We start from the raw sequence: 14,522 nt of genomic DNA on the forward strand, positions 1-14,522 counted from the left end.
TGCACAGTGAAATAAGAAACCTTCTTTAAATGCTTATTACATTTAGCACATGCTTTCTACTATAGGCCAAGCCTACTGGCTTTGTCAAACATTTCTTAATAAACTGATCAAACTTATGGATTCTGGAATACCTTTTCCCAATAAACCAATAAGGCCAATAGCCTTGAGCATTGGTTTGACAGCAAAATCACCACAGATCGACTTAAGTGTACATAAAAAGGCAACCATCATGCATAATTCACCTCCACTGTTGATACAGAACTGCTGGCCGAAACAACTAGGTAAACCACTGGCTACTACCTCTCCGGCCAACAATGTGGATCAAGAGTCGTCTTTCAAGCATAAAATTCAAGCTGTCATGGGTACCTGCTTTGTGCTTCTAAATGCATTTAAAAAAGACTCTAAAATCTCTTCCTGTCCACACTCGTAAAACAAATGTACATGCCCTGATAACTTCCAGTTTTGACTTTTGCAAACTCCCTTTATCTGGGAGTCCCAGTTTAAAAAAAATAATAATAATGAGATTATGTAAATCACACATCACATACACAGTAGCATCTTCTGCTTAAAACTACAGTGCATTCTAGTCAGCAGTTATTCACCCCCTGAACTGGTGAGGTGTCCACCCAAACATAATAGAACAAACCCCTTTCCATCCTCCCTCCCCATGAGTCGACGCGCGGTCATTGATTTATTACGAATTAACAGTGTGTCTAATTCTGAAGAAACAAGGTAGAAAAAAACAGCTGGCTAACGCTGACCACTTTTATGGAGAAGCTGCGAGGAGAAGGCAGCGTCAGGTTTGGTCACAGTGGCGTGATGAATCCTAGTGTGGAGCAAGCTTCAGAGATCCTACTGGTGAAGCTATCGGGGTGTTGGGGTCTGGAGTAGTGAACTTATCTACCAGTGTTTCCCAGGTGCGAACTGTGTCTAATGTACCTATTCCTCGCCTGGCCTCTCTCAAGAATACCCTCCCCTGACATCCTGCCCATTTCTCTACTCCAGATATACACACAATTTCTCGTGATTTCGCAGTTGGTTAATATGAACGCCAAGTCCTGGAACTTACTTGTGACTTTGGTTTTTAATAAGTATTTGGGAACCACCCCAGGAGAGAGTGGCCAGGGGCCAGGGAATCACCTATTCAATGACAGCCGCACGTATCCATAACCTCCTTCCAGAAATTGTGCAGCGAGGGACATGGCCAGAACATGTTTAGGATGTGGGCTTCCACTTCCCCACAACGGGGCAGGCTTGATCAACCAAATGGAAATATCTACCAATCTGCTCTGGCGTAGGATATGGTCTGTGGAGAACATAATACCTGATCAATTTGAAGTGAGAATTTTTGGATATCTTCGGTGCTCTCTCCAGGATAGTTTCCTATCTCTTGTCAGTGATAGGGACCCCAGATCAATTTCCCACAGTGCACACAGGTGCTCCACCTGGGAGTTCCAGTTGACATCATTTGTAGGTTTTAGAGTGTACAGTATACAGGTCCCAGGTTGGTTTTAAACCTACTCAAATGGCAATCTGTCATCTGGCATCTAACATCTCTACACTTGCTTCCTGAGCAAAGAAAAAAGGTTTCACTACAAAGCCCTAATGATTACCTTTAGGGCTGTACACAAAAAGGTCCTGCCTACGTCAGGGATAGATTTAGAGACTACGTCCCCAAAAGAACACTTTGTTCATCAAATCAGAGCTTACTGTCAATTCGTAGAATAAAAAAGCCAGGAGGGGTGGGTGGCTCTTTATTTATCTGGCAATAAAAATGTGGAATGCTCTGCCAGCCTGCTCTGCAACCTTTTTGCAGAGAGGCCATACAACCATTCTTTTTAAGGACTAACCTTAAACGGACAGTCTAGTGTCAGTGCTGTGATTTCCGATGTTGATAGTGCTGGAACGCTTCTTTTGGAGCAGTTCTTTATACTGTATAAATGGAAATGAATTAACTAATGCATCCATAAAGTTAAAACATTATAAACATTTTGAAAAATACAGCTTGTAAAACAACATCTACCCCTCTAAATAGGGTCTAACAAGAATCATCACAGTGAAATCCTCCAAGTTTGTCAGAGTGGGATGCCAACACTGAAACCATTGACTACTATCGTAATATGCGAGATTTCATGTAACAAAATACTTGCCTATAGTATGTAAAGCAACTCACTTTTAAAGGATGTCTGGCTTTAATAAATGCTTTTCACAATACATAAGCTTGGCCAACTGGCTTTGTCCTAACTTTTTGTAATAAGAAGATCCGATCTTTAGCATTGGAACAAATGTTCCCAGTGTACCAGTCAGACCTAAAGCTTTTCACCATAACCAACTCAGGCCTATGATTGTAAAATGAAACATTCCCAATAGAGAACAATGAGGCACACAGTTAAAATTACAAAGGTATAAAAAAATTACAGTGTGCAAAACAAAACACTATTTCCCCTTGAGGGCCTAACAAGGATCCTCCCAGTGAAAATCTTCTATTCCCAGGGTTTGTTAGAGAGGACAATCAACACAAAAACTGTTACCTACTATGGTAATCTGTAGGATTGCATGCAAGAATATACCTATCTGTGGGCTGCAATACAAAGCAATAATAGTACACCTGCAAATGCCTATTGATTTTAACAAATGATCTTTATAATAAATATGTCAGACCAACCGCCTATATGATAGGCTTTCAAAACAAACAATCACATGTGTACCCGTTACCATTGGCTTGTTTCTATAACCAACTCAGACACACTGTGCTGGGCATAAACGTTCTGACAATGAAACCATAAGGTATATAAAATTACAAATATGTACAAAATGACAGTTGTCAAACAATTTTAAAAATCCATCAGAAGAGAGTCTAATGAGGATTATCATTGCGCACATCTTATACCCCATGATTTGTTCAGGTGGGTTACTAACACTAAAAACGTTGCCTAATAAGGTAATCTCTGAGGTTCATGTAACAGAAATACCTATGGGCAGGCTTTAGCATAGTGTAATAACAAGCCTTCCTTTAAATCATGTGCTATTCACATATTTACAATAAGCAAGTCAAGCCAACTGACTTTGTCAAACGTTTCATAATAAACGGACCAAACAGATGGAACCTGGCATAATTTTTCCCAAAGGATCAATAAGGCTTATAGCCTTTCAAATTGACTTGAAACCATCATCAACAGAGACCTTTTCCAGCGCAGCACTCATGCATACAATTAGAAAAATTACAAATATGTAGAAAAATACAGTTTGCTAAACAACATATAACCCCTCTCAATACGGACTAACTGAATTTGTCAGAGTGAAAACCCCCAGTATTAGTCAAATAAGAGTCTGACACCAAAACAATTGACTACTACAGTAATTTGTGAGATTACATGTAACAAAATACCTCCCTATTGACAGTAACACAATTTGATTATTTGCTTTTAAAGGCCTACTGGCTTTAACAAATCCTTCTCACAGTAAATGAAATAGGACTGCTCTGGCCTTTCTCATAATAAGCAGATCAGACCTATGAAAGAACATAACTGTTGGAGATGGCCCTTTTTGCAGGGTTATCCCAAAACTTTTTGCTTCTTCCTCCCATTTTTTACTGAGCTGCTGTTGTTGGTTTTAGGACTCTAGGCATTTTACCACTGCTATTCAGTGCTAAAGTGCATATGCTCTCTGTGAAATGCGTATTTTGGATTGGAGTTTCCATGATTGGCATACTTGATTTGCTAGTCAGTCCCTAGTACAGTACACTGTGTGTGCCCAGTGCCTGCAAATCAAATGCTGCTTGTGGGCTTGCAGCACTGGTTGTGCCACCCACCCAATCAGCCATTCAAAGGTAACTCAGATCGGCCACTGCAGAGTCTGCACGCAGTTTGTAACTTGCCATGTCTACTTGGCAAGTGAACCCACTTGCCAGACCCTAACCTTCCCTTTTCTTACATGTGAGCCACCTCTAAGTTAGGCCCAAGGTACCCCTGTGTGCAGGATGCAGTGATTGTGAAAGGTATGACATGCCCTGGTGTGTGTGGTATGTCCTGATAGTGAAATACTGCCAATTTAGTTTTTCACTATTGCAAGGCTACCTGTTTCTGTAGGCTAGAATGGGGAGTTTGCTTATAAAATTGTATAAACATAACTACCCCTGGGGATGAAGTAGGAAAATAAAGTGTGTATGCCTGAACTCAGAATGTTAAAATGCATCTTTTAGTAAAGGTGATTCTTACATTCTGTGTTTGAAAATACCACTTTTAGAAAGTAGGTATGTTATTACTCAGCCATCTAGTGTGCCTCTGCTGGGTTTGTGGATCGACTGTCTGGCTTTGGAGTGACAGGGGCTGGGGATGTGCCATGGCTCCAGAGAGTCTAGATGGGTCAAGGCTGGGCTGAATAGACCCGGGCTGCATTTAGAGTAGGAGGAAGAGATTTCCTTTCACTTGAATAGGCCTGGTCTGCCTCTGTCAAGGCTGTCTCCACCTCCTGCCAGCAAGCTGCACCAGGGAGGACAAGACTGGTTCTGGCTTGGCACAGACACTCTCTGCCTCCAGAGAACAAAGTATTTTGGGCTATAAGAAGTAAATTTTAGAACTCTTTTGGAACCAAGAAGACTGCCAAGAAGAAGATCTGGAGAAGCTGTGAGGAGAGACTACTACTTTGCTGTGTGCTTTGCTGTGTTGGTCCGCAGTGGCTGCTTTTGTCTTGGGCAGTGAAAGGACTGGACTGAACTTTCTGCAACTTCTTTTTTGTGAGTTTCTTCAAGGGCTTGAGTTAGAGCTTGCCCCCTGTTCAAGAAGTCTCAGGAACAGCAAAGACTTCAAGTTCTTCTCCCATCAGCACTGGGGACTGTGTGTTTTGTGCTCCAACAGAAAAAAAGCAACCCAACGCCGTCTCTACAACGCCACTGCCGAGTCCGTGTCCTGAGGGCACAGCAGAGGGCACCGCCCCAACACTGCACCGCAACCCTGGTCTCACCAATGACGCCACTTTGACCTGCCAGCACCACGACGAGCACCGTGTCACTTCGCACAGCAGCCCTGGTCCTACAAAGCAGCTGGACGACCATCACCGAGCCGCTGCCTGCACTACGACCTGAGGGCATTGCACGCCGCTGCACTTCATACTGCAGCCCCGACACCGGTGCTCCCGACTTCAAACGTGAGGAGTTTGATCTGCAACGCGTTTGACTTCAAGGGCCTGACGACTCCTACACTGACCTACGGGACCAACGTCTGCAGATGCTAAAGGTACTGTTTTACAGGTCTATTCGACACCGTAGCTGGCCCGCAATGCTGCGGTCAGCCAGAACTATTTGGATTCGTTTTTCACGACGCCTTGATAGCCCTAGATAGAGCTTATGACTTCAAGGTACTATATATCGTCTATTTTGATGACTGAGAATTTCTTTTTGGGGGGGGGGGGTAATCTTTTTTATTAATGACTGAAGATTTCTAAGTACTGTATTGTGGATTTTTATAGTTTTTGTTCTTGTTTTGAGTACACAAAAATATTGGATATTTTTCTAAACTGGTGTGGCATTCTTTTGTAGTGCTTTCACTGTGTTACTACTGTTGGTTATGTGCAAATGCTTTACACACTGACTCTAAGATAGGCCTGAATGCTCATGCCAAGCTACCAACGGGGTGAGCAGCGGTTATTTTAGAAGTGTAATTCCCTTATCCTGACTAGAAGGAAGGGACCCTACTTTGACAAAGGTGCAAACCATGGCCAACTAGAGACACCCATTTCTAATAATAAATGTTTCCAATGCTTCAATCAAGCCTACAGTTTGTCACCTTTCCAGCCCAGGCCTGCTGTTTAGAGCATAAACTTCCCCACAAAAAAATATCAGACACAAATGCATAACTAAGTCCAGCTGTACTGAGTATGTCAGAAGCCTAAAAGTGCAAAACAAGCATACTTTTCTGAGGAACATCACAGCTGTGTCGAAATCAAATCGTGTACTCAGATGAACCAATAGTTGATGGGAGTTTATTCCCCTCTCTCAGTAATACTCAGAAAACTATTTTTGTTGATCACATATGAAAACACTCCTGTGCTGACAAGCCAGGGCTACAAATGGCACTGGCCTAACTAGTCGCATCTTTAATCTGGAAACTTGGCAGCTAATTTTTGTTTATTACTCTTCCATATAAAGTAAACTTGGCACAAGCACATTACAGCGCTCTACAATGAGAGCCAGCTACAGTACACAAGCTCAGACTAGTTGTTTAATGGGACACCTCGTGTTTTGGTTATTAGGAAAAAGCCAAGCCCCCAGCTTGGACCTGGCTCTCCAATTGAAGGGGGTACCTTGCCCACTTCTAGGAACTGGGCGCAGGCGGTAGAACAAGACGTTAGCTACCACACATGCTAGAATTATTGGGAGTAACAGTGCTCTACCCTCTAAAATACCAAAAATGGGCGGGGCTGGCGCACGTACGTACGTGAAGAACAGGAAGCGACCACTGGTAAACAGCTGCTGGGCGACACCAAGGTGCGGGTAATAGAAGGTGACTAGTGCGGCAAGTTCCTCCTGGATGGGCCTACGAATCTCTCTTTGTGTAGACTGTCACTTTGGGCTACCAAAAATCTATTAAGAGAATAATCCGCTGCCCAGAGAACTCTTTGTTCGAAGGTGACAGTACCAGGAGCCGAGACTGACGTAGAAGGCGGAGCTAGAGTGGAAAGCAGTACCTACGTGCCGGCAAGAGAAAGAGGACATAGCAAACAGAACGAGGACGAAAAGCAACATTTATGAGCATGGAAGCATAGCGTTTTAATAATAATAATAATAAACACATAGTGCCATCATTTTGTCATTATACAAGCGACAGAACATGGCTCCAAAAACACCGAGCGCATCAACTTTCTGATGTAGTTTGAGAATGAGCGAGTGGCGTATCGACGCCAATCTGCTGGAAACGGGCGTTCAAGGAATTTATGTTTCAATCGGAAATATTAACTGTATTCAGCTTGACAAATAGCTGTAAACTGCATCATCCAAGTCAGTCATAAGATGGCCGCCAGGCACGGTTCATTTTATCAGGGTCCTTCTAGTTTGACCGGACTTTAAGTTACGGCGTCTTTTCTTTAACGTTTCTCGTGACGTAACCTGTGTTCCTACGTCATCACTTGGCGCTGGTTCGGCGTGTCCCACAGAGCGAGTCATGGAGCGCGCCGGAGCGGCAGAGTCCGGGAGGCAGAGAGGTTCGGGCCGCGGTAGGAAGATGTAAGTGATGGAATAGGCTAGGGCGATTTAATCCGCTGCCATCCGCTAGAGCAGAAGCACTGAATTAAAGTAATGATGTCGTAGAAAATGCACGGGGGACCCCTCCTTCAGGCTTTCCTAGAATCCATACAGGGTGTCAGTGTTTACGTTCTTTCGGGCTACTTGTAATCAGGACTGAAGTGATTGAGACGGATTGGCACTGAGCAGCACCCATTACTTTTCTATCGGTGCAGTTGTTCTTAGGGCTTTAACATTTGTGGACCCAATGCCCCTCGGATTTGTAATCCTTCCTGCTCGCGCTATCCTATGAGTTTCAATGTGTTGTGCATTTTTTGGGGGCGTTCTACCGTTGATCGTTGGCGTCCAGTGGTTGCACAGAAATGCCTATACCTGGTCCAGATGAGTTCAAACTGGGGGCACTGGCTCACCTGCCGGGCTTAAAGTTGTCTTCGGAGTGACTCAATCGCTGACGAAGGGAGACGTTTATTATACTACTAGGAAGCAGAGACACCATACAGAGTTGTGTTTTTAGTGAACGAAAACAGTGACAGTGGGGCACTGTAAAACAATGTTATCACTCTAGCCCTGGCTGGGATTAGGTGTTAAAATTGGAGAATGTGGTAGAGGTTATCACACTGGCTGAATACAGTTTTTGGAAGTTCGGAATGCCTCATTTATGTTAGCCATTATTCCAAATTGGATAACTGAGTACAGCTCCAATGTTCTAACTGTTAATTTTGTTTAGAGTTGACAGTTTTATAGACCAATTGTGAACAGCATTCTCATTTTTTCCCTGTTTGTTTATTTATTTTTATATATATATATATATATATGTCCTCTAGACACTGTTTCTTTTGTTCCCTCTAATCGTCATTGTTTTTATGGTTCCTGGGCTTCTCGTACAATTATCAGATTACTTCTTGTCACCAAGATGTTACTATTACCAGCTCCCCCCTAAGACATTGCAGCATGGATTAGCAAATTTTGCGACACAAATATGGAAATTTAGTGGCATTTTTGTGGCACTTTATTTTGCTCATAATCATTCATTTTCTGCCTTAAACCAACAAACTGTTTTAGCAGAGTATTCCATTTTGAAATAGACATGTTTAAAGTGCTGCAGTTCTAGGGATACAAAAGGGGGTGGTGAAGGGGTGGCTCACTTTGCCACTGGATTCAAGCAAGCCGGGCTGAAGGCGTCTGGAATGCCAGAAACAGGTCCTCGGAAGCTTGTTTCCGGTCCAGGGAAGACATGGCTTGGCAGTTCGGGCTGGACTGTTCCCATGAGGCACAGGGTCAGACTGATTTGCATATAGCCATGTGACGTAAATAATTAATTTACTCTCTTAATTTCTATGCAGGTAAGTACTTAATCAATAATAACTCAATCGGAATGAAAAAAGACAGAGTCCGTGGTGTTAGAGTTTCTAAGGGTTTTATTCCTTATAAAGGAATCAGGATATCATGTTCTGACCACCACAGGGGTGTCAGAAGGGATAGAGCGCTCTCGTTTATTGACAGTACATAGCTTATATACTTGATTTATACCATAGGAATCAATGTAAGAGGCGTAACAGCTGAGAGAAGACAAGATAACATTATACACGTGATACTAGTACATCATCAAGAGGCGTAAACTAGGCGTGAACCAGAGGTGTGTGCTAGAAACGTCACTGATAGGTGACGAAAGTGGGTGGCACCAAGGGGTGGTGCTAACAGAATGTTGCAATGTCAGCAGTAATCGGAAGCTTGGATGCGCGCGCAGCTGCATGACGTGTGATTGACGGGGTGCAGGGGACTTGACATTTACACTGACGGAAAGAGACAGAAGTCTGGCCTGTCAGATCAACTTGTACTTCTATCATATCTGATATCTAGTGTTTAGGAACTATACTATCTGTGCGGAAAGGTCTCTAGGGCAGAAGCTATTCTATGCTAACTGTGGATGCGTGTATAAGCGCCTAAGTGTCTACATGTGAAGCGTGGGGCACGGGGCCTTCCATGGAAGCATGGCAACAGAGGCTATGAATTACTTGCATTAAGACAGGTCGGCCTTTTGGCTCTGCAGCTGGGGAGGATGTTTACAGGATCTAGTAGGCAGGAATGTATTCTCGGGGAGCGGAACAGATAACTCGAAGGTTATAGTCAGTCTTGGCAGAAAGCAGGCTGAGCTGAGCGCGAGGGGCCGCGCTGAAAGTAGGACAGAGTTCACGGGTACAGAGGTAGCCTGGGCAGAGTCAGGAGCCACAAAAGAGGTTCAGATGGCAGGAATTCAGGGCCTACTCTTGCTAGAGCGGGAGTACATGAAAAGTGTACTACAAAGAGACGGTGGCATAGCATACTTAGGAACGGACTACATAATCCATTCATGGTGGATCTGAAAGAGGACAAGTTAACGGTGGACGCAAATGTATTTGCGTCTTCATAGCTGGCACAGGAGGGAAGTTACATGCACTTTAAGCTGGTACATGGAGTCGGTGGGGTACGCGCTAGGGAACACAACATGGCCAAAATTTAATTTTCCTCACATGTCTGAACCGGGGTGGCAGAGAGGGCTAAAGAACTGTGATGGATTAAACCCAGATCTTTTGACTGGGTGTGAGTGTTTGATTCAAATGCTCAGATGCTTTTGTACTGCAGTTCTAGGGAAGCACAGCTCCAATCTTAACCTCATGCCTGCCGGGAGAACTTTTTGGTGTCCGAAATAGTGAATATCAAGGCCATTGCCCTAGTCTGCTGATTTCTCGATGTTTTTTTCTTCTCGTGAATTGCAAAATGTTGGAGGGTCTGTGGGCGAGACCCCTCCCAAAAAAAGTGGATGTTTCCCTATTCTAAAATACTTTTAGAGTGATTCCCTCTTATATTTCAGTTTCAATTCATATTTCATGAGGGGGAAAAAAATATCAGATTTCCTTGATTTTCCCTATTTTGTTTTACCAGTTTTGAAAAAAATGATGGGCCATCATTCGGTGAGATGCTGAGCGTGGTCGCACTCTATTTCTTTGATTTGGTTCCACACAGCTAGTGCTCTTCTGGGGGGTGCCGTAGCCTAGCCAGTTTACATCATTGGCCCTAAGTGCAAGGAAGGAAATGAGCCCCGGCTGCTATTCTATTTTAAGGCTGTACGGAGACACTTAGTGATGTGTTTATGTACAGCTGATAAGAAGCCACCACTTTTTTTATGCCTGCTGCGAGACCATTTTTGTGGCCAAAATAGTACATATCACGCTACTCAACTGATTTCACTATTTTTTTTGTGAATCCCGAAATACTGAAGGGTCTGTATCACAAATCATTTTCACGTGGTACTCTGGTCTCCCTAGTTAATTTGACCTAGATTACACCTTCGAAAATGCCCTAGGTTCCTAAATGACAGCCCAGTTTTGTTTTTGGGCAACTTGAAGGCCGTGTATTTACTTGTTTTCCTAGGCTCAATTACCTCGTCCACTTTTTATTACATTTTGAGTTCACAAAAGTCTCTGCCATTGCTACGTGGTTTTATGTAGTTGAGTTATCCTCGTATTCTTTAAAAAAAAAAAATCCACAACTTCAGTGCCTTTATTTTTTAGTCATAATCGTAGGGGATCTATTAGGCTTGCCACCTCTGATTTTCCATATCATGTTGTTTTATGGACATTTACCATGGATGCAGAGTTTACTTTGCTGGTGACTTCTGCTTTTCTTGTCTACTTATTGTCTACTTATATGTATTTAACAAATATTGTGTATACAGGTCTGCGAGTCATTTAAAAAATGCTGGTTTCTTTGGAGGTAGGCTGTGTACTCTTATGTATTCCTTTTGAGGTAGGTTCTGTACTGTTATGCAGAGTGTTGTCTGTTTATGCGGCACCTTCTGGTTTTGGGGAGATTCTGGGGTACTTGCAAAGACTCTGGAAGTCCGGTAAGGTGCCCTGCTGCCAATTGCTGGAACTGAATGAAGACACTTCTAGATAATCAATACCCCAAGTTACTAGGGGTAGGCTGAAGAGAGCAGGGGCTATTTCTTTGCTGTCTGACTACCACGTTTTGGTTTGCAATTGGAAATGACAGAACATGGTGGTAGTAGTAGTCACAGAAAGTAAGCTGGGAACGAGCATTTGCAATGCAATAGGGCTCTCATTTACGCAAGACCTATTGCATTGCAAATGGGATGCGGGAGGGGGAAATGGTGCTAAATAAAACATACTGTGCAACATTCGAAATAAAGGAGCCAGTAGCCATGGAAGGATACAAATGACGACATGGTCGTCATAAGGAGGGACTAATAAGCCTAAAACAAATCGGAAGGCAGCATTTAGGAACAACAAAGACATAAGCCAATGAAAAAGATGGGCGGAGAGTTTGTGGAGTTTCCACTCCATACTGAATACTGCACGCCTCGCAAAGTGAGCAGCATATGCACGCTGCTGCTATAGGCTCGACCTAAAAATGGTACACACTGTAAAGGTGTGAGTAGCGGAGAGGTAATCATGGTGTTATTGAGTCATGCTCCAGGTTTAGTTCTCAAAGAAGTTATTCTATGGTTGTTTGCAGAGAGGGCATTTTGATAAAAGGTGCTGTTGAAATCATACTTTATGTGGATTTTTTTTTTATTATAGGAAGTACTTGTAGTGAATGAGGAAGATAACATTCTAGCACATACTCAAATAGTTCTCTTCATTTTGCTTAAGTGTATGTCATATAAATGGATTTTTTTCTATTTATATTGAGTCCATGATTTATATTGGTGCGACAGAGTGGGTCTTGTGTTAGATTCTAAGGACAGTGGCTTATGTTGAATGTATACTGGCAGGTGCTGTCTGTAGACATTTTATATTAATTCATCCGGTATATCTGCTATTAGGGCAATTGTGAGAAGCTGCCACCACAGTGGTCTCGTGAAGCACCTCTGTTAAAACTAAAAACACTGAGCAAAGTAAGGGGTGATACTCACACAGAACGAAGAGGTGAAATCTGTCTATCATATGGCCATCACAGTAAAGGCCTGGAATTGCTTCTGAAAAACCTGTCCGTGCCAGACCCAAGGCTATGAGAGTGAGCCCAGACATGTGCACAGAAACGGCAAAGTGAAAAGAGGTTTCAGAAGTCTGATGAACCCCTCACCAGGGGATGGAAGAGCAGCGCACCTTATTTAACCCATATAAAAATATAGTATGGTGAAATGTGCTTCTGGAAGAGCAAATCTCATCATTGGATCGAGCATGGAGCCGGAAACATTGCCACTGGCATGGCCAGTTCAAAATATAATCCCAGTGAATGATATAATGAGGGGTATTTACTATGCTGCTTATATCCATATGCAAAATTGACAAGTGTCCCTTTTGGGTATCAGAACTTACCAGTACTAAATAAAACTGGGGATTGCAGTCTGATGCAGGCTAGACATTAGTTTAACATTCAGTAAGAAGCTATAGTGAAAGTCAATTGCTAACAAGTTAATGGGAACAGCAGTGTTTGTATGCTTGTCCCTAGATGCCTCATCCTTCCTTAAAGTTGAATGATTGGAGTAGCCACATTGCTATTTTAAATGTCCATATTTGCACAGTGAAGCTTTTTGGAACCTTCTGAGTATAATGCAGGAACTGGAGCTGGTTGTAGAAATACTGGGCCCGTAGTAAATTGGGACAACCCTGTTTATTTCTGCTATCTGAGATAGTGGAACCGCTCTTGTGAGACGCTGTTGCAAAGATTTTGACACAGTACGATGCTGCTGCCAGTCATACCTCAAATTTAAAACGCACACCCTATATGCACCTGAGTTGCCTTTATGGTGTTTTCCGAGGTTTGGGGAGGTGGCCAGAGCCCTTAATAGGAAATCCTGGACAGAGGCTGGCATTACAACAGTGAGTGACTTGTAGCTTGGGGTAAAGCTTTTCTCACTTGATTACTTTGTGGTATGGTATATTTGTGGGACAGTTTAAAACTTAAAATGCCCTAGTGAGAGCTGCTCGCCTGGCTTTGGGTGAGGAGAACATCAAACTGCCTAGGGCTGAACTAGTAACTAAGCTATTGACAGGCAAGTGTGTCCGCCACATGTTCATGATGCTATACTTGGACATAGTCCATGCCTCCTACTCGGCCATTCTAGGGTTGCAGGCAAGGAATTTGTGGATCGAAATGGGGTACATCGATTACAAAAAAGTGTTCAGATCCTAGATTTAAATTCACCCAACTTCACTACATGTACCAATCGTGTTTCATCCCCCCGGCTAAAATAGTGCAGATATATCCTGGTGCCACTGATATCTTCCCTAGTTGTGGTTCCCAGTGAGCTGATTTCTTCACATAGTGTGGGAATGTGCGGGGATCCGAACTTTCTGGGAGAGTGTTGCTGAACTGATCTGAGAAGTAACCAGCCTGAGGCTGTGCCTTGAGCCGCACCCCGTCTGCCTATTAGGATGTCAACATAGGACTAAATGGTCGAAACAAATATGCAGATTTACTGACTTGCGTTTGATGCTTGCAAATCAAAAAATTGCAGTGGGTTGGAAGGCCAGGGGAGCAACAAATCTCATGAATTGACTGAAAGGCAATGATAAGTGGAGCAAAGCTGAGTTTTCAGCTGTAACAGCACAACACAGTAGTATGGGAGGGTCAGGCTCCACAACGGATTGAGACGTGGCACTGATTGCCTTGACTGCGAAATCGGACATGAGACCTCCATGATATCTCATCCGAACATATCAAGATGGTGGCTTTTAGGCAGATTGAGGAACATGGCGATAAAGGAAAACCTATGTGCTGATTGAAGGTGATCCAGTCGAGATGTGGTTGATTATTCTGCTAATGACAGGGTGGCAAACCCCTCTCCTGCTGTCTTAACTACTACGGTTTTGTTGACTATTCTCTGTGTTTATACGTTGCCTTACAATGTAAAGCGATTAAGGCATTTGAGGGGTCAGGATGTTATGATGTTAATGTTCTAATGTTGCAGCCACTCTGAATCCTGACCCACTGCATCCCATACCTGGGACAATCCCCAAGGATGAGAACTGTGGTTAATATTGGCAAATTTAAGATAAAGCATCGGGGGGGGGACATTTTTTTTATCATGCTGTTGGCACTGGAATATCCGAATAATGGTAGTCATTGCAAAATTAGTGGGTGTTCATTGCAGGATTAAAGGGCATGCAAGTTATTTTACGAAAAAGCTGAATAAACTAAGGTAAATGTGATCAGGCGAAAAACTATCTACTTTTTGACTTTTCACCAGACAGTTTAAGAACAAATCCAACACATTTTTTCACCTTTTTGTACCTCAAATGATTCCGCTATGTAACAGACATGAATGTCTTTTTAAACT

At 43.1% G+C, this 14,522-nt stretch overlaps 2 protein-coding genes across 3 annotated transcripts in view; one reads left to right on the forward strand and one right to left on the reverse strand.

Annotated features, from left to right (window-relative positions):
- LOC147685383 (uncharacterized) overlaps positions 1 to 6,672 on the reverse strand; it is a 102,325-nt gene extending 95,653 nt beyond the window's left edge. The window contains exon 1 of one of the 2 annotated variants that reach the window (XM_086941296.1): positions 6,435 to 6,672. The gene's annotated coding sequence lies outside the window, so the exon portion shown is untranslated. Of the gene's footprint in view, positions 1 to 6,430 lie in introns of both variants that reach the window. The other variant, XM_086941297.1, reaches the window with a different exon arrangement.
- Positions 6,673 to 7,076: 404 nt separating this feature from the next.
- The window catches only part of RNPS1 (RNA binding protein with serine rich domain 1), a 170,817-nt gene continuing 163,371 nt past the window's right edge, over positions 7,077 to 14,522 (forward strand). The window contains exon 1 of the mRNA XM_086941298.1: positions 7,077 to 7,219. Within this exon, the coding sequence (XP_086797424.1) occupies positions 7,158 to 7,219 (62 nt within the window). The 5' untranslated portion in view covers positions 7,077 to 7,157. The remainder of the gene's footprint in view (positions 7,220 to 14,522) is intronic.

Source organism: Lissotriton vulgaris, chromosome 10, assembly GCF_964263255.1.
Source record: "Lissotriton vulgaris chromosome 10, aLisVul1.2, whole genome shotgun sequence".
NCBI classification, from domain to species: domain Eukaryota; kingdom Metazoa; phylum Chordata; class Amphibia; order Caudata; family Salamandridae; genus Lissotriton; species Lissotriton vulgaris.